Genomic DNA, 21,275 nt, shown 5'->3' with positions numbered 1-21,275 from the left:
GTCTGTCTGGGATTACATGAAGAGACAGAAGTATTTGGGGCAGCCTACATCCACAGAAGTTCCATAGTTAGTTCTCCAAGATGTTGGGAACAACATTCCTGCCAAGTTCCTTCAAAAGCTGTGTGCAAGTGTACCTAGAAGAATTGATGCTGTTTTGAAAGTAAAGGGTGGTCACACCAAATATTGATTTGATTTTTTCGATTTTTCTTTTGTTCGCTCAATTTACATTTTGTAAATGTATAAAAATAAACAATTAAATATATATATTTTTGAAAGTATTCTTACTTTACAGCATTTCTTCACACCAACCTAAAATGTTTGCACAGTACTGTTTTTAACCAGTTAAAGACCGCTCACCGCACATACACTGTGGCAGGGGGGCTCTATTGCACAAAACAACATACCTGTACATTGTTTCATGCAATAGATAGTGCGTCCACTGCACGCCAGGGGAGCGCACGTGCCAGTCCCGCGGACTCGATGTCTGCCGACCACCTGTGATTGTTTCACAGAAAGGCAGAAAGGGATCTGCCTATGTAAACAAGGCAGATCCCCCCCCCCCCTTCTGACAGGGGACAACACTTAGATTATCTGTTCCTAGTAATCAGGAACAGCGACCTCTGTGTTGTCCCAGTGAGCCCATCCCCCACGCAGTTAGAACACACACTTAGGGAACACAGTTAACCCTTTGATCGCCCCTAGTGTTAACCCCTTCCCAGCCAGTGTCATTTATTCAGTGATCAGTGCATTTTTTTAGCACTGATCACTGTATTGGTGTCACTGGTCCCCAAAAAGTGTTACTTGGGGTCAGATTTTCCGGCGGTGTGCGAGCGCCCACATTATCTATTGCAATTCTAAAACAATCACAGTTCTGTTATGTATCTATTTTATTAGTACTTAGTAGGATCTTTGTTTTAATATTGGACATAGAATAAATATTGAATACTGTGGGAAGAAAAATAATCAGATTCCACATTAAAATTTACCATATGCAAGCGCACTATTGTGTTCTGTCAGCCTTTCCCACTGGCAGAATATAATGATCACTGTTCATTCAGGAAAAACACGATAGGTTGGTTGTACATAAATTAATCAATAGAATTACTTGTATACAACCAGCTAGCCCATACATGGATTGAAATTTAGCCAGTCCCAGCTGAACTGGCTGAATTTCGATCCATGTATGGCCAGCTTAAATGCTATAACAAAAGTAACAAAAGGAGACACTTCTTTCAGACACAATGAGGCTGATTTACCATCGTCACGCAATAAAGAGAGTAAATATTCACTTCAGTGGTGTGAAAAGCAAATTCCTGTTTGAATACTTAAACACGCACAGATGAAATATGTAAACATGAATTTGCTTTGCACATGATTGATTTATTGAAAAACAGCCTCAATCACACAAGAATCAGTGTATTTGAAACTCAGAATTTGCAACATATTTTTCATATACAGGATCTCATAAAAGTGAGTACACCCCTCACATTTTTGTAAATATTTTATTATATATTTTCATGTGACAACACTGAAGAAATGACACTTTGCTACAATGTAAAGTAGTGAGTGTACAGCTTGTATAACAGTGTAAATTAGCTGTCCCCTCAAAATAACTCAACACACAGCCGTTAATGTCTAAACCACTGGCAACAAAAGTGAGTACACTCCTAAGTGAAAATGTCCAAATTGGGCCCAAAGTGTCAATATTTTGTGTGGCCACCATTATTTTCCAGCACTGCCTTAACCCTCTTGGGCATGGAGTTCACCAGAGCTTCACAAGTTGCCACTGGAGTCCTCTTCCACACCTCTATGACGACATTACGGAGCTGGTGGATGTTAGAGACCTTGTGCTCCTCCACCTTCTGTTTGAGGATGCCCCACAGATGCTCAATAGAGTTTAGGTCTAAAAACATGCTTGGCCAGTCCATCACCTTTACCCTCAGCTTCTTTAGCAAGGCAGTGGTCGTCTTGGAGGTGTGTTTGGGGTTGCTATCATGTTGGAATTCTGCCCTGTGGCCCAGTCTCCGAAGGGAGGGGATCATGCTCTGCTTCAGTATGTCACAATACTTGTTGGCATTCATGGTTCCCTCAATGAACTGTAGCTCCCCAGTGCCGGCTTCTTTAGCAAGGCAGTGGTAGTCTTGGAGGTATTTTGGGGTCGTTATCATGTTGGAATACTGCCCTTCGGCTCAGTCTCTGAGGGAACCATGACTGCCAACATGTACTATCTTACGGTACATGTTGGCAGTCATGGTTTCCTCAATGAACTGTAGCTCCCCAGTGCCGGCAGCACTCATGCAGCCCCAGACCATGACACTCCCACCACCATGCTTGACTGTAGGCAAGACACACTTGTCTTTGTAGTCCTCACCTGGGTGCCGCCACACACACTTGACACCATCTGAACAAAATAATTTTATCATTTACAGTTTTTTCTGTTCTAATAAATAACTTTGTTAGGCAATGCAACGCTTGACACCATCTGAACCAAATAAGTTTATCTTGGTCTCATCAGACCACAGGACATGTCCATGTCCTTAGTCTGCTTGTCTTCAGCAAACTGTTTGTGGGCTTTCTTGTGCATCATCTTTAGAAGAGGCTTCCTTCTGGGACTACAGCCATGCAGACCAATTTGATGCAGTGTGCAGCGTATGGTCTGAGCACTGACAGGCCGACCCCCCACCCTTTCAACCTCTGCAGCAATGCTGGCAGCACTCATACGTCTATTTCCCAAAGACAACCTCTGGATATGACGCTGAGCATGTGCACTCAACCATGGCAAGGCCTGTTCTGAGTGGAACCTGTCCTGTTAAGCCGCTGTATGGTCTTGGCCACGGTGCTACAGCTCAATTTAAGGGTCTTGGCAATCTTCTTATAGCCCAGGCCATCTTTATGTAGAGCAACAATTCTTTTTTTCAGATTCTGAGAGAGTTCTTTGCCATGAGGTGCCATGTTGAACTTCCAGTGTCCAGTATGAGAGACTGAGAGCGATAACACCAAATGTAACACACCTGCTCCTCATTCACACCTGAGACCTTGTAACGCTAACAAATGACATGACACAGGGGAGGGAAAATGGCTAATTGGGCCCAATTTGGACATTTTCACTTAGGGGTGTACTCACTTTTGTTGCCAGCGGTTTAAACATTAACCAATTCTCTACCGCCGTATAGTAAAATGATGGCGGCAGGAACCCTTCATCCCTCCGGGCGGGCGTCATATGACATCCTTGGCTTCCCGGCATTGTGGAGAGCGCACTGGGGACCCGATGCGCGTGGGGTCACTGGGGACCCGATGCGCGTGCCCGACGGCCGCGATGTCCGCCGGGCACCCGTGAATGCTTATCACAGAGCAGGTATGTGGAGCTGTGTATGTAAACACACAGATCCGCGTCCTGTCAGTGGAGAGGAGAACTGATCGTATGTTCCTTGTACAGAGGAATACCGATCGGTCTCCTCCCCTCATCAGTCCCCTCCCCCCACAGTTAGAATCACTCCCTAGGACACACATTTAACCCCTTCAGTGCCCTCTAGTGTTAACCCCTTTCCTGCCAGTCACATTTATACAGTAATCAGTGCATTTTTATAAATTTTTCAAAATTGTCAAAATTTTGCAAGTGCACTTGGAAGTACAGTCGCTTTAGATCTGAGGGGGACATGCAAGGAAAATAAAAAACAGCATTTTTGCTTGCATTTTTTTTTGTTTATAGCGCAAAAAATAAAAGACACAGAGGTGATCAAATACCACCAAAAGAAAGCTCTATTTGAGAGGAAAAAAAACAATCAAAATTTAACTTGGGTTAACATCGCATGACCGCGCAATTGTCATTCAAAGTGTGACAGTGCTGAAAGCTGAAAATTGGTCTGGGCAGGAAGGGGGTGAAACTGCCCAGTAATTAAGTGGTTAATGGCTGTGTGTTGAGTTATTTTGAGGGGACAGCAATTATACAAGCTGTACACTCACTACTTTACATTGTAGCAAAGTGTCATTTCTTCAGTGTTGTCACATGAAAAGATATACTAAAATATTTACAAAAATTTCAGGGGTGTACTCACTTTTTGTTTGCTTTTATTTTATCAAATCCTGAAAAGATTCATAAAACTGATGGGAAGTGAATATTTAAAAAGTGAATAAATTCATCTAGTTTGCTAATTATTTACTAGAGAATTAATAACCACTGTCACAACAGATTTCTTTGAAAATGCAGGGGTCTCCAAACTTTTCAGTACAAGGAACACATTGGGGTTTATTTACTAAAGGCAAATCCACTTTGCACTGCAAGTGCACTTGGAAGTACAGTTGCTTTAGATCTGAGGGGGACATGCAAGGAAAATAAAAAACAGCATTTTTGCTTGTACATGATTGGATGATAAAATCAGCAGATCTTCCCCTCAGATTTACTGCGACTGCACTTCCAAGTGCACTTGTAGTGCAGAGTGGATTTTCCTTAAGTAAATCAACCCCATTATATATTTCACAAACACACTGTATATTTGGGCCAGAAAAAATAACTGTTTTATAATCCATATTACCTTACTCATTATTCTAGGCTGTACATTCCCTATTCTGCACCGCCCTACCTCTTATGCCATGTTGTATGTTCCCTATTCCACATACCTCACTCTGTATGCCATGCAATACATTGCCTATTTCTCACCATCTCAATTTCCTGTTCTGCACTGCCCAATTTCATATGTCATGCTGTACATTTCCTATTCTGCACTGGCTCATTTTATATACCTTGTTGTCCAACTTATATTGCACACAGACCCATTTTGTACACTATTATAGCTCCCAACGGTCCCTGATTTTGAGAGACTGTCCCTGATTCGGAGCAATGTCCCTCTGTCCCTCTTTCCTCCCCATTTGTTTGGTCTGATCTATATAGTTGTATATAAAATGCACTTTTTATCTTTCAAAAAGTGTTTCCCAGTGCTAAACCTTTTATCCAAATTCTAAATTGCTGCATTTGTAAATTTTAAAAGCCAATATAAAGGAATGGTAGTGGTAAAAAAAAGCCCTTGTGGATTTAATTAACCTTTTTTTTGGTTAATTCACCTTTAAGGGGGTGTGGCAGGGGGTGTGTCCTATGCCTACATACATTTGCCAGTAGGTGTCCCTCATTCCCATCTCAAAATGTTTGGAGGTATGCACTATGCTGTACAATCCTTTTTGCTTTTATTCTATACTTTCTGCTATACATTTTATGTTTCACTATCACCCATTCTGGATGCTGTGCTGTACAATTTATATTCCACACCATCCCATTTTTTATGCAGTGCTGTTCACTGTATACTTAATATTGTCTTATTCTTTACAGCATGCTGTACATTCCCTATTCCACAGAGCCTCATTCTGTATGCTGTGCTGTACATTTTACACTCAATTCTAAACGCTGTCCTGTACATAGCACAGTGGGCATGAAAAAATGTCCCATCTTGCATTGGTGTCAGTAGGGCTTCCAATCAAACCAATAAAACATTTTTCTTAGTCCCACTGACACCAGTGCAAGATAGGGCTTCTTTATATTCATTGTTTATTTAGTGCTTTACATCAATATCAGACATTCAGTGAGATGTACATTACAGAGAATTTAAACATCACAGAGATACATTTAATACAAAAAAAACAATAACAGTTGCACAGGGTTATTAAAGCAACTATTGGAAGGGCCGCAGGCCAAACGATATGCTATCGCCAGCAATTCAACAATATAAGAAGATAACTGCAGTGTGAAGTTAGATGATGTCATTGCCTTAGGCACCAATCTTTATAACCCACTACTCTTAGAAAGAACCAAAAGGTTACGCTTTTCAGCAAACAAAACTAAGAGAACGTTATAACTGGAGCTTCCTGTGAGGGCTGGTTACAGGTATATACACAGGCCTTTTTTTCAGGGGGAACTTGGTGGAACTCAGTTCCACCCCCTCTGGCTCAGACCCTTTGGTGCCTACTCACCACAATCTCTTGTAAACACAAAAGTCTGGTTTCTGTGTTTACAAGTGACAGCTCTGCACTCTGTATGTAATGCAATCCTGGTATTTAATGCCCCTTTAAGACCCTCCTACTGTTTTCGTGAAATTTGACTGAACACACCCACTATTTGATGTGATTTGGAGGGTGTGTGTAGGGGGAGGGGTTTTGTGGGGCCGTGGTTAAGTTCCAGCACCTATTGTTTGAGAAAAAAAGCCCTGTATATACGACACATAGAAATCCAGTAAAGAAAAAGAGGAGAGGAAAAAAAAAGAAGCATAGTAAGGAGGAGAACTGTGGGCCAAAAGACATATGAGGTAGATCTCCCCTGGGCAGAGGACTTCCAGCATAAATGAGCTACACCTAGGAGAGAGTATATCATGTGGTAGAATTAGAGTTTTGGGTCATACCAGTAAATATTCACCTGCAGTTGTGAAGTACGCTAAGGCTTCCAGGTTGTCCTAAACTTTTCTTCTAAATTATGTAGAGTGGAAGAAACATCGAAAGGGATTTGTTATTAGGACCCCCTTAAAGTTACTGTTAGCTCCTCATGATCTACCTGTTAAAAAAGATGATAAATCCCTTTCTCACAGGCCTTAAACATTGCTGTATTGCAGATCTCCGTCCAGCACTGGTATGTAACATTTCCAGGCATACCCAATACTTGGTACCCCAACATGCATTGCAGTTTCCCCTGCTAAAGGACACAGTAGTCACATTGGGATTAGCAAAAGGAATCACATCATGTAGAGAGGGATCTGGTATTGGACACACCTGGATGTTTTGGGTACAAGCAGTGGCCAGAGATCTGCAGTCCAGTGAAGTTTTAGGCCACTGGCTGCCAGCAAGGTATAATTATCTTTTTTTCTTTTACAATCTGGTCTCAGGGTTATTATGTTACGTTAGTAAAACAGTCAACTTAAAGGATAAGTGTAGTCAATGTAATGTAATCAATGTAATCAATGGACACGTATCTAGGCTTCTGGGTGAATAGAAGAATCCCTGCTCTCCACAAATCCATACTTACCCTTATATTACCATTGTTATATTCTTCAGCCCATCGTCTCACCTACCATGGTAATTAGGCTGTTGTATGTATAATGCTGTTTTTTTTTTCTTGTGAGGGCCCAATAAAATTTTTGCTATGGGGCCTTGTGATTTCTAGTTATGCTCTTGCATGACATGTTTGGTCTTTTATGGTTTACCTTGCTTATTTTGATGATTCGTTTTAGTTTTCCAAATTCTGCAGTTTGCCTTTAAGTAAACTGTCTTTTTTGCACACAAAACATTCTTACATTGTATATTACTATTATTGTGGTTCCTAGTTCTGATTATGCTGTGGAAGCAATTTCACTGTTTGTACTTTGCTTTTCACTTATGTTCAACCACAAGCTTTCTTTTAACATATTCCGGGGTATTCTCATCATCAAGGTGAGCATCAGAGAGACCACTGAGTAACAGTGCTATTACATGAAAGTTGTTTTATTTCTTCTCCTATAACTCAAAGGTGTTCCACTATTTCTAAGGTACATCTTATTATAGTGCTTCAGGTGCTGGTAGTGCTTCATGTGATCTCCCTTGGGCAGAGCACTTCCAGCATAAATAAGCTACACCTAGGAGAGAGTATCTCATGACGTAGTCTGGTATAGCTGTCTAATTACGTTTATTGCTAAGATTTGCTCTCCCACTACATTTTTTGCTGTTTTACATCTGCTTATGTGCACAATTTAATTATCATCTATTCTCAGGGATATATCATTTTCAGATTTTTATCTTTTGCTGTCCCTTCCTCTGTAGGTGGGTATGCTCTGGGCTCTTGTATACACTTCCATGCTCCCTCTCTTATCAGCGGTATCTTCATTTTACATTTCTAGGACTGGTAGATCAAGTTTGTTGGATTTTGTCCACTGACACTACCAACTATGGAAAGGGTTCCACATTCTTACCGAGCTAACAGTAAAGAACCCCCTATCTAGTTTAGGAGTGAACCGTTTCTCATCCAACTTCATTGTGTGGCTGCATGTCTTCTTTGGAGACCTTAAATTAAAAAGTTTACTCCCAATGCTAGAGTCGCCATTCAAGGATTTGCTATCATAACCCCTCTTAAGCGTCACTTCTCCAGGGAGAAAATCTTTAATGTATGTAGTCGTTATAACTGAGGTCTTCCAGTCCCCTTATTAGCTTTGCTGACCTTCTGTGGACTCTCTCTAGTTCAAGCACATCCTTCCTGAGGATTGGTGACCAGAAGTGAACGGTATACTCAAGATGATTTGTGACACAAGGTTTTTGTAAAGTGCTAGAATTATAGTTTTATCTCTTGAGTAAATACCCTTTTTAATGCATGCTAATAGTCTGCTGGCTTTGCTTGGAACTACATGCTAATGCTGAGTCTGTCATCCACTAGGCTTCCCAGATCCTTTTGCATCCTTGATTCCTTCAAAGGTTCTCTCCTTACTGTGTAACTTGCATGCATATTTGTAGTTCCTAAGAGCAATACGTTACATTTTTCTGCATTGAACCTCATCTACCATATAGATGCCCAATCCTCTAATTTAACTAGATCTTCTTGTAAAGTTGCTATATCCTGCTGTGAAGTTATTGCACTGCTTAGTTTTGTATCATCAGCAAACACTGAGATTAAATTATTTTATTATATTATTTCCAACCTCTATATCATTTATGAACAGGTAAAACAGAATTAGTCCCAATACAGAGCCCTGGGGCATCCCACTTACAACTCTAGAATATTCGGTAAATATGACATTAATCACCACCCCTGGACACTCTTCTGCAACCAGTTTTCTATCCAGGTACATACCATGTTGTCAATGTCAAAGGGATTTAGTTTGTAAATGAACTGTTTCTGAGGTAATGTATCAAATGTCTTAGTGAAATATACTATATATATACTAATATACTACATTCACAGGCCTTTCTTGATCCAAATTGCAGCTCACCTACTCATAGAATGTTAAAAGGTTGGTTTGGCAAGAACAGTTCTTCATAAATCCATGTTGGTTACTAATAATGATAACATTTTCATCAAATTCCTGAATATGACCCCTTATCATTCCTTACAATAGTTTAAAAACCATTGATTTTAGGCTGACTGATCTGTAGTTTCTAAGTACGGTATATATCTTGGCACTTTTTTGAATATTGGTACCACCTTTGCTTTTCGCCAATCAGCTGAATAATGGTCTGGCAATGACATTGCTAGGTTCTTTGAGAACTCTTTGTGTAAGTCATCTGGTCCTTGTGATTTATTCACATTAAGATTTTCTAGTCTTTTTTTAACACTGGTCTCATGGTCAGTCACAAGGGTACTTTCAATATAATGTTATTAACATTACTGTCTTGTTTATTATACCCCTCCTTTTCAATCGAATAAACTGAGGAGAAGAATGTATTTAATACAGTTGCCTTCTTTCTGTCATTTTTGACCAATTTCCCCTGATCGTCTTTTATGGGGCCAGTATGTTCTGACCTAACCTTTTTACTATGAATATATTTGAAAAAATTTGGGTTTTGTTTTTTAACAATCCTCAGTGATGTGTCTTTTGTCATTTAGATTAGCTGCCCTGATTGCACTCTTGCATTTCTTATGGCACTCTTTGTAGTTTTGGAATGCCGATGATGACCCTTCGGCCATATATTTATTAAAGGACAGTTTTTTTCACTAATATATCTTTTTTACATTAGTGTTTAGCCACTCAGGCTTAACTTTTGTCTGGGCTGAACAAAAAAAAAACCTGACAGCTCAGGTCAGAGCTGCTGTACTATGTGATTTTAGTACAGTGATCTCCCCTGCTGTTCTATTGTGTTCTGACACGGGGACGGCCCCCACCTGAACACTCTGGTCAGCGCTCTTGCTGATCAGAAGCCAGTCGGCAGAAATTTTTTGGTCATGCCCCTTCAACAGAAGCCAGCCAAACTGCCAGCTTCTATCGGACCAGCTGGAGTACACACTCTACACAATATCTATTGAACCAGCCGGTGCCGCCTGACATTCGGTCCATGTGTACAGGACTTCAGTGTTCTTGTCCTACCCTCATGTGTTCTTTTCCTATTATTTATGGCTAATGTAGTTAATCCATGATCATTGTTACATAAATTATCCCTTACTTCATCAACTGCAATAAGCTCTATTTTGCTGTAACTGTATCTGCAGCAGTATTTAGTATTTTGGCTGCAACTGGGCCCATAACCTGTTGGAAGGCTGCTGCAGATTTGACTCTTACCAAGCAAGATAATGCTGGAAACATGGCTGAGCCCTTCTTGTTTTATTTGGCTCCCTACTTGCCACACCAGCAGAAAAAAACAATCATTAATTAAACATGGAAGTTCAACAGAACTGGCTCATAACACACTGTTAAAACTGAAATATCCTGTGAAGCTGAAAGTGCCACTCTGCCATTGCTATGAAATTAATGAAATCTGCACTGTTATGCCCCGTACACACGGTCGGATTTTCCGACGGAAAATGTGTGATAGGACCTTGTTGTCGGAAATTCCGACCGTGTGTAGGCTCCATCACACATTTTCTATCGGATTTTCCGACACACAAAGTTTGAGAGCAGGCTATAAAATTTTCCGACAACAAAATCCGTTGTCGGAATTTCCGATCGTGTGTACACAAATCCAACGGACAAAGTGCCATGCGTGCACAGAATAAATAAAGAGATGAAAGCTATTGGCCACTGCCCTGTTTATAATCCCGACGTACGTGTTTTACGTCACAGCGTTTAGAACGATCGGATTTTCCGACAACTTTGTGTGACCATGTGTATGCAAGACAAGTTTGAGCCAACATCCGTCGGAAAAAATCCTAGGATTTTGTTGTCGGAATGTCCGAACAAAGTCCAACCGTGTGTACGGGGCATTAGTGTATATAATTGATCCCAAGTCTGTTTTTTTCCAGGTTTCATTAATTAGAACTCTGATTGAAGTTAATAATAGCAATAATAAGCCAGTGGTTCAGAGTATTCATTTAGGTTCTATTTTTCATGTTCTTTTGGTGCAGCCAGTTAAGTACTATACACTTAAACAAAGCAGTGGCGTACCAATGGGGGGAGGTGGGCGCGGTCCGTCCCAGGTGTCACACATTGGGGGGGTGTCAGTGGTTTGGCTATGGGGGTGCATGCCGCATCCGGGTCGGGTAACACCATCCCAAGGGTGGCGAGAGCCCTGGCTGCTCCTTTGGCAGTTTTTTTTAGCCGGAACACCCCCAACACTATGCTAGCCTGGTCTGTTTTCCTCTTCCTCACACCACCGCTACCAAGCCTGTCACTATTCTCCGTCCGCGGCTGCCGATGCACACACGGATCTCCCTAGCTGTCACCCGGTTGGGGGGGTTATGATGGCAGTGTTCCCCGACCTCCACCGCCTGAGGTGAGCTCTTGTGTTGAGGGGCTGGGGGTGTGGGTTGGCATGTATCCGCCGCCCAGTCACTGGAGCCACTCTGAGCTGCCTAGTCTGATAAAGGGGGAAGAGGGGAGGTTGGCCATATTTATGCAGATTCTAATATTTATACTTTTATACTGTCAAGATAAGTTGGCTTCTAATGCCCCATACACATGATCAGAAATTCCGTCAGAAAAAACTTGAATGGATTTTCCGACGGAATTCCGCTCAAGCTTGCCTTGCATACACATGGTCACACAAAAGTTCTCTGAACTTTCGACGTACAACACTACGACGAGCCGAGAAAATTAAGTTCAATGCTTCCGAGCATGCATCGAATTGTTTCCGAGTATACGTGTCCGAATTGCATACAGACGAACGCATTTTCGGATAGGAACTTTTTCTGACCGAAAAATAAAGAACCTGCTCTCAATTTTTTGCTGGCTGGAATTCTGCCAGCAAAAGTCTGATGGAGCATACACACGGTCGGAATTTCTGATTTTTCAGAATTTCAGGTAACATCATTTAAATTAAATCCAATCTTGTCTTTTTCTTCTTTAATCAGAGTATTGAGATTTTTGGTGTATTTAGTTTATTTTTTCTAATTAACTTTGCATTTGTGTATTTTTCCCTTTTGTGTGTATCTGACTCATTTGTGCACTTTGGATTTTAATTTTTTCCTATATTTTTTCTATTTTTTCACATTTTTCTTCTTTTTTTGTAAGAAAAAAAAAATCATAAAATGAGAGGAAGCTAATGAGGGCAGTTTGGTACAACTGAATGGAGCTTTCGTAACCAGCGGCGTGCTGATTGGGGGGAGGGGGCAGTCCATCCACCGCTTAGGGGTGACACCCAGGATTGCCTCTGCTGCTCACTAACACAGGAGGGCAGAGCAGGAGGCAGAATGGGAGAGAGAAACAGCAGCGCTGAATAGATAGGGGGAGCTTCCAGAGTTAACTTTCCAAGTTAACCAACAAGTGATTGGTTGCTATTTAGCATTGCTGTTTCTCTCCCATTCTGCTTCCTGCTCCGCACTCCTGTGTCTCCCACTCTGCATGCTTGAATAAGATAGGAAGGGACAGAGCTGTGGGTGGGGGTGGGGGGTGTGCTGTGCAATGTAAAGGGGTCCAGAGGTGTGGAGGGGGTGTGTATTGTAAAGGGGTCCAAAAGTGTGGGGAGGGGGGTGTATAATGTAAAGGGATACAGAGGTGTGGAGCTGTATAATGTAAAGGAGTCCAGAGGTGCAGGGACTGTGTAATGTAAAGGGGTCCAGAGGTGCAGAGCTGTCTAATGTAAAGGGATCCAGAGGTACGGGGGCTATGTAATGTAAAGGGGTCCAGAGGTGTGGGGGCGCTGTAATGTAAAGTGGTCCAGAGATACAGGGGTTGTGTAATGTAAAGGGGTTCAGAGGTGCAGAGCTGTGTAATGTAAAGGGGTCCAGAGGTACGAGGGTTGTGTAATGTAAAGGAGGCCTTCCTACATTTTACCTGCAGTTATAGCTGCGGTCCTATAGTCTATTGCTTTCTATTAGGTTGCGCATTTTTTTTCTGCATTTTCTCAAAGCGCACCAAAAATCCCGCATTCTGTATCTTTGGTGCACTTTCAGAAAGCAGAAAAACATTTTTATTTTTTTGGGGGGGGTGACACTATTTTTTACTGCACCAGGTGACACCAATTCTACTTGGGCCAGTTACATGTATTTCTGTCTGAGGCCCGATGACAATCCTTGGGTCGGTCAGTGCCGTTTTTGCAGAGGGAGCAGAGGGAAGAGGATTCTTTCTGGTTTCAGGCCACAGTGCGCGGAGGCGTTACATGTGACATTGGCACATTGATGTGCGGTGCGCCGCCTGCCCGTTTGGGGGGGGGTGCCAGTTATAGGATCCGCCCCGGGTGCCAAATGCTCTAGGTACGCACCTGATACAAAGATCTATACCTAGATAGCAAAAGGCAATACTGAGGCCCTAAATCGACTAACACACCCCTACTATCCTGTATCCCTCCTGTCTTAAATTCAAATATGCCAGATATTGACAACTTACTTGTCATGAAGATATTGTTGCTCCCAGAGCTTGCATTGGCCAGTCCTTTGACCAAAAAGTTTTAGCATTTGATCCCTTCTTAAGGGGGGATCAAAATTCAGACTGGCTAATTCTTGCCTTCAGCAGAGATCATGTGACAAAATCCATATATGTTACTATCACATCTTAAATGTGTTATTGTAAACTGCTTCTGCTACTGCATCCAGCTCTGTATTAGATAAGATCATCATTGTTACACTCCTGAGATCAAATAATTCTTCAACATATGATTTTCCACCATACCTGTATTCGGCTACTCCGCCAGCATGTTTCTTCATTGCCGTGTCTGAACTCATGCCATAAAACAGCATCACTTTTTTGCCATTCTTTTCTAGAATTTCTCCAGTGCATTGGTCATGACCAGCTAGCATTCCTCCAAGCATCACAAAGTCTGCTCCAGCCCCTGAACAAACAGAAAAATGAGTATAATAAAGAAATGGAAGCAATCACACTAATGCAGTGGAATAAAAATGTTTAATTTAAATAATATCCACAGATTATAAAATATTTCCCATTGTAAAAAACATTTTGTAACTGGCTTCAAGCAGGCCAAGCAAGCCAGGTTCCTTATTCTACTTACATAGAAATTTAGCCTTGAGAGTCTTTGCAGATGGTCTCCATATAATAATAAATAAATGGGTGTTCAGAAAACTCAAAGGTTATTTCCTTTCGTGAGCCTGCTCTTACCAGTGCCAAGTTTGCTGACTGATGGCACAATAAAAATAGTCCACCTTATTTGAACAAACAAAATTTAAAGCCCCAAGATACTTGTATACATCTCTTTTTTTATGTTTAAGCCAATCTAGTAACCTATAGACATGTGCAATTAGTTTAGTTTCTAATTTGTTTTTTTAACAAATTTAGACAAATTCGTTATTCGGAAATATCCAAATTTTAATTTCTGAATTTTTCTGAATATTCAGAAATTCTAAATTTCAGAAACTCGGAAATTAGAAAAATAAAAATTTCGGAAATTAGAAAATTTGAAAATCCAAACAGAACGAAAATCCAAAAATTCAAAAACCCAAAAATTTGAAAATCCTAAATAGTAACTAACTAATAATAACTAAACTATTACTAACTATTAAATTATAGGTATTAGAATTTACTGTCAAATTTGGCTGTTAGTGAATGTAACGAATATGAATTTATCCAAAGTTACCAATAATCCATAATAACAAATGCCGTATCTAAACGAATGGAACGTAACAAATTAATAATAATAAATAACAATAATAATAATAAAAACGTATTATTATTATTTATTGTTGTTTCTTTGCTTTGTATTCATTACGTTCACTAACAGCCACATTTGAAAGGAAATTCCAATACCTATAATTTAATAGTTAGTTATTATTAGTTATTTTGAATTTTTTGGATTTTCCTTTCTTATTTGCAGATTTTCGACTTTTCGGATTTCCAAATTTTCGAATTCCGTTTTTTCGAATTTCTCGAATTTCTGAATTTACAAATTTTTTAATTCCGAAATTCCAAATTTTAGAATTTACGAATTCCGAATTTTTCAAATTTATGAATTTTGGAATGTTCGAATTTACAAATTTTCTAATTTATGAATTTCCAAATTCCGATTTTTTGAATTTCTCGAATTAACGAATTTTAGAATTTACGAATTCTGAATTTTAGAATTCACGAAATTTCAAATTTCCAAATTTTCGAATGTACAAACTTCCAAATTCCGATTTTTCTAATCTACGAAAAAAACAAAAAGCGAATGAAATGAAAACGAACAAATTTTTCGGCAGCGCACATGTCTAGTAACATATACTGACTGATACTGGGCAACGCAAGGGTGATAAATTCTTGCAGAAACACCCGAAAACCTAGATGGAAAAACCTGTTGTATCAGCCTTGAATGAACCATTCATGTATAATCTGGGTTTCCAGTGACTTTTTGGTATACACTTACTGGCCACTTTATTAGGTAAACCTGTTTTAACTGCTTGGTAACACAAATTGCAAATCAGTCAATCACATGACAGCAATTCAATGCATCTAGGCATCTTAAGTGTCTTTGAACATGGCATGGTTGTTGGTGCCAGAGGGGTTGGTCTGAGTATTTCAAAAACTGCCGCTCTAATGGGTTTTTTAAGCACAATTATCTAAAGGGTTTACAGAGAATGGTCCAAAAAAGTGAAAATATCCAGTGAGCCGAAGTTGTGTGCATGAAAATGCCTTGTTAATGTCAGAGGTCAGAGGAGAATGGGCAGACTGAGAGTTTGAGATGCTAGAAAGGCAACAGTTACTGAAATAACCACTCATTACAACCAAGGTATGCAGAATACCATCTCTGAATGCACAACCCATCGAATCTTAAAGCAGATGGACTACAGCAGCAGAAGACCACACCAGGTGCCACTTATGTCAGCTAAGAACAGAAAACTGAAGCTACAATTCACACAGGCTCAGCAAAATTGGACAATAGAAGATTGGAAAAAACATCTCCTGGTCCGATTACTCTCAAATTCAGCTGCAACATTCAGATGGTAGGGTCAGAATTTAGCGTAAACAACATGAAAGCATGGATCCATCCTGCTTTGTATCAATGGTTCAGGCTGGTGGTGGTGGTGTAATGGTGTGGGGGATATTTTTTTTTTGCACACTTTGGGCCCCTTAGTACCAATTGAGCATTGCTTAAATGCCACGGCCTACTTGAGTATTGTTGCTGACTAGGGATGAGCTTCGTGTGGGTTCGACTCGAACATCGGCTGTTCGGTCGTTCGCCGAATTGCGAACGATATGGGCCGTTCGCCCCAAATTCGTGTGGCGCGTCATGGCCCATAATTCACTGCGGCATCGCAGTGCATTGCTGGCTGATGATTGGCCAAGCATGCACTATGACCCGCATGCTTGGCCAATCACAGCGCCGCCTGAACAGAGAGCGTAATTGGCCAAAGCCAAGGAGGCTTTGGCCAATTATGGCTCAGGGGATTTAGTACACGCCCCACACTATATAAGGCCGCCTGCACAGCGGCCCTGTGTAGTGTGTGTTCCGGCGTTCATTGAGAGAGAGAGAGAGACAGACAGTGACATTTGATTTGAGTTAGATAGATTAGGCAGAACAGTCAGTCAGTTAGCTGCACTTACAGTGTATTGTGTATATATATGCATCCCAGGTGTTGCATATATACATATACACTGTATTCAGTTTAGCTAGATCCGTTCTTGTTATCTTCCTACTGACAGGCAGGCTTGTCTTGTTACAGTATTTACAGCTACCTGAAGAAAATTACTGGTGTTCTTTTGATCCTATTAGTACCACAGTCAGGCAGCTAGACTATTTACAGTTAGTGCAGTGCATCCTGCTCACAGTGTTCAGCTAGATCCGTTCCTGCTATCTTCTTACTGACAGGCAGGCTTGTCTTGTTACAGTATATACAGCTACCTGAAGAAAATTGCTTGTGTTCTTTTGATCCTATTAGTACCACAGTCAGGCAGCTAGACTATTTACAGTTAGTGCAGTGCGTCCTGCTCACAGTGTTCAGCTAGATCCATTCCTGTTATCTTCTTACTGACAGGCAGGCTTGTCTTGTTACAGTATATACAGCTACCTGAAGAAAATTGCTGGTGTTCTTTTGATCCTATTAGTACCACAGTCAGGCAGCTAGACTATTTACAGTTAGTGCAGTGCGTCCTGCTCACAGTGTTCAGCTAAAACTACAAGTTAGTGGGGTGCGTCCTGCTCACAGTGTTCAGCTAAACCTACAAGTTAGTGCGGTGCGTCCTGCTCACAGTGTTCAGCTAAACCTACAAGTTAGTGGGGTGCGTCCTGCTCACAGTGTTCAGCTAAACCTACAAGTTAGTGGGGTGCGTCCTGATCACAGTGTTCAGCTAAACCTACAAGTTAGTGGGGTGCATCCTGCTCACAGTGTTCAGCTAAACCTACAAGTTAGTGTGGTGCGTCCACCTCACAGTGTTCAGCTAAACCTACAAGTTAGTGGGGTGCATCCTGCTCACAGTGTTCAGCTAAACCTACAAGTTAGTGGGGTGCGTCCTGCTCACAGTGTTCAGCTAGATCCGTTCCTGTTATCTTCTTACTGACAGGCAGGCTTGTCTTGTTACAGTATATACAGCTACCTGAAGAAAATTACTGGTGTTTTTTTGATCCTATTAGTACCACAGTCAGGCAGCTAGACTATTTACAGTTAGTGAAGTGCGTCCTGCTCACAGTGTTCAGCTAAACCTACAAGTTAGTGGGGTGCGTCCTGCTCACAGTGTTCAGCTAAACCTACAAGTTAGTGTGGTGCGTCCACCTCACAGTGTTCAGCTAAACCTACAAGTTAGTGGGGTGCGTCCTGCTCACAGTGTTCAGCTAAACCTACAAGTTAGTGGGGTGCGTCCTGCTCACAGTGTTCAGCTAAACCTACAAGTTAGTGTGGTGCGTCCACCTCACAGTGTTCAGCTAAACCTACAAGTTAGTGCAGTGCGTCCTGCTCACAGTGTTCAGCTAGATCCATTCCTGTTATCTTCTTACTGACAGGCAGGCTTGTCTTGTTACAGTATATACAGCTACCTGAAGAAAATTACTGGTGTTCTTTTGATCCTATTAGTACCACAGTCAGGCAGCTAGACTATTTACAGTTAGTGCAGTGCGTCCTGCTCACAGTGTTCAGCTAAACCTACAAGTTAGTGGGGTGCGTCCTGCTCACAGTGTTCAGCTAAACCTACAAGTTAGTGTGGTGCGTCCACCTCACAGTGTTCAGCTAAACCTACAAGTTAGTGTGGTGCGTCCACCTCACAGTGTTCAGCTAAACCTACAAGTTAGTGGGGTGCGTCCTGCTCATAGTGTTCAGCTAGATCCGTTCCTGTTATCTTCTTACTGACAGGCAGGCTTGTCTTGTTATAGTATATACAGCTACCTGAAGAAAATTACTGGTGTTCTTTTGATCCTATTAGTACCACAGTCAGGCAGCTAGACTATTTACAGTTAGTGCAGTGCGTCCTGACTCACAGTGTTCAGCTAAACCTACAAGTTAGTGGGGTGCGTCCTGTTCACAGTGTTCAGCTAAACCTACAAGTTAGTGGGGTGCATCCACCTCACAGTGTTCAGCTAAAGCTACCTGTAGAAGGTTGGTGGTGTTCTCATACTACAGGCAGGCAGTTGATTTTGCTAGCTGCAGTATCAGTACATATATATATATATATATATATATATCCCAGCTTAGTACAGCTACAGGCCATTAGTATGTCTGGAAGGCCAAGAAGGAGAGGCAGACAGTCACAAGCCAATAAGAGAGGGCAAGCAGGCTCTGTGTCTAGTGCTGGTCGTGGAGACGGTGCATCCTCATCAGCACGTGGCCGTGGGACATGCTTGGCCTTTTTTTCGGCAGCTGGCCGTGTTGAGCCACAACATGCGGAAGACTTGGTCGAGTGGATGACCAAGCCGTCCTCATCCTCCTCATCCTCTCTCACCCATGCCCAGGGTACTTTGTCTGGCAAAGCAGCGGCCTCTTCCCTCGGCTCAATGTCATCAGTGACTCCTTCCCTAGCCCCACCATGTCCTCCTGAGGAGTCCCTCGAACTGTTTGACCACAGTGTTGGGTACATGCTCCAGGAGGATGCCCAGCGTTTGGAAGGCTCTGATGATGATACTGAGCTCGATGAAGGCAGTAACATGAGCACGGACAGAGGGGGTGCCCAAGAAGGACAGCAATCTGGCAGCCATGCTCCCCCTGCTGTAGCATACTGCAAGGTTTGCTCCAGTGATGAGGAGGGAGGGGATGATGATGATTGAGTCACTGACTCAACGTGGGTGCCTGATAGGAGAGAGGAGGAGGAGGAGGCGGCACATCACCAACGAGGCAGGATGCCCTCCAGGGGCCAGCCTAAGGGCAGCACATTGACTGCATCACACCCCAAAGCTCCACATGTGCAGGGCGCTGCAGTCTCTGCGCGTTATTCAAAAAGTTCTTTGGTGTGGGCCTTTTTTGAGACGAGTGCATCAGATCGCACCGCTGCTATTTGCAACATATGTCTCAAGCGTATCTCGCGTGGCCAAAACATCTCCCACTTGGGTACCACATGCTTGACCAGACATATGTTGACCTGCCATGCAGTTCATTGGCAAGCGTATCTAAAAGACCCACACCAAAGAACAAAGAGGACCTCTCCTTGCTCCTCATCAGCTGAGATTTCCAACCCCACTATACCTTCCGTCCTCTCTGAGACCTGCACTGAGAGGAATGAAGGTGTAGAATTAGGTGTGTCACAGCCAAGTACTTGTGGGCAATCTGCTTTTGGTACACCGACGTCAGATTGTACCAGGCAAATTTCCCTGCCCCAGCTGCTGCACCGCCGAAAGAAGTTTGCTCCCAGCCATCCACATGCCCAGCGGTTAAATGCTAGCTTGGCAAAATTGCTAGCACTTCAACTGCTGCCTTTTCAGTTGGTAGACTCTGCCCCCTTCCGTGAGTTTCTGGAATGTGCGGTTCCTCAGTGGCAGGTACCCAAACGCCACTTTTTCTCACGGAAGGCGATTCCGGCTTTCTACCGGCATGTGGAAGGCAATGTCCATGCCTCGCTGGACAGGGCGGTCAGCGGTAAGGTGCATATTACTGCTGACTCATGGTCCAGCAGGCATGGACAGGGACGTTACCTAAGTTTCACGGCGCATTGGGTGACTCTGCTGGCAGCTGGGAAGGATGCAGGACAAGGTGCAGTAGTGTTGGTGGTTGTTCCGCCACCACGCCTCCAAAATGCTAATGATTGTGACACACCTCTCTCCTCCACCCCCTCCTCTTCTTCTTCCTCCATGGCCTCTTCCTGTGTTTTGTCCTCGGAACCAGCGGTGCTCCGTAGCCGTTCAAGGGGCTATGCAAGTACGCAGGCCAAAAGATGCCATGCGGTGCTTGAGCTGGTGTGCTTGGGGGACAGGAGCCACACTGGGGCAGAGGTTCTGTCAGCTCTGCAGGGGCAGGTTCAGAGGTGGTTGACGCCCCGCCAACTTAAGGCAGGAATGGTGGTTTGCGACAATGGCACCAACCTCCTCTCTGCCCTCCGACAGGGACAAATGACCCATGTGCCCTGTTTGGCTCACATCCTTAACTTGGTGGTGCAGTGGTTCTTGGGCAGGTACCCGGGCTTACAGGATGTCCTGAGGCAGGCCAGGAAAGTCTGTGTGCATTTCCGCCAGTCATATAATGCCAGTGCTCGGCTGACGGACCTCCAAAAAGGAGTTTAACCTGCCCAAGAACCGCCTAATCTGTGACATGCCCACCAGGTGGAACTCAATGTTGGCCATGCTGCAGCGGCTGCACACGCAGCAGAGCGCCATCAATGAGTACCTGTGCGACTATGGCACCAGGACAGGGTCAGGGGAGCTTGGTTTTTTTCCCCACGCCAGTGGGCCATGATCAGGGATGCATGCACTGTCCTGTCACCATTTGAGGAGGCCACGAGGATGGTGAGCAATGACTGTGCATGCATCAGTGACACTGACCCCTTGTCCACCTGTTGGAGCACACGCTGCGTGGAATAATGGACAGGGCACTTGAGGCAGAACAGAGGCAGGAAGAGGAGGACTTCCTTAGCTCTCAAGGCCCCCTTTATCCAGACAGTGTTCCTGCGTGCCCGCCGATCACACAGGAAGAGGACGAGGAGGAGGAGGAGGAGGAAGATTGTGTCAGTATGGAGGTGGAGCCTGGCACTCAGCATCAGCAGCAGTCTTTAAGGGATCAGTCCCAAGAAACACATGGACTTGTACGTGGCTGGGAGGAGGTGGCTGCGGACCATGTTGTCCTTAGTGACACAGAGGACTCCGGACCGAATGCCTCAGCAAACCTACGTTGCATGGCCTCCCTGATC

At 43.0% G+C, this 21,275-nt stretch overlaps 1 protein-coding gene across 1 annotated transcript in view; it reads right to left on the bottom strand.

Annotated features, from left to right (window-relative positions):
• The window catches only part of GMPR (guanosine monophosphate reductase), a 143,111-nt gene that overhangs the window by 7,071 nt on the left and 114,765 nt on the right, over positions 1-21,275 (bottom strand). Inside the window, exon 8 of the mRNA XM_073631101.1 lies at positions 13,698-13,857. Within this exon, the coding sequence (XP_073487202.1) occupies positions 13,698-13,857 (160 nt within the window). The remainder of the gene's footprint in view (positions 1-13,697; positions 13,858-21,275) is intronic.

Source organism: Aquarana catesbeiana, linkage group LG05 (genome assembly GCF_042186555.1).
Source record: "Aquarana catesbeiana isolate 2022-GZ linkage group LG05, ASM4218655v1, whole genome shotgun sequence".
In the NCBI taxonomy this organism is placed as follows: Eukaryota; Metazoa; Chordata; class Amphibia; order Anura; family Ranidae; genus Aquarana; species Aquarana catesbeiana.
The sequence above is the reverse complement of the archived record's forward strand: the minus strand, read 5'-3'. Positions and strand labels throughout refer to the sequence as shown.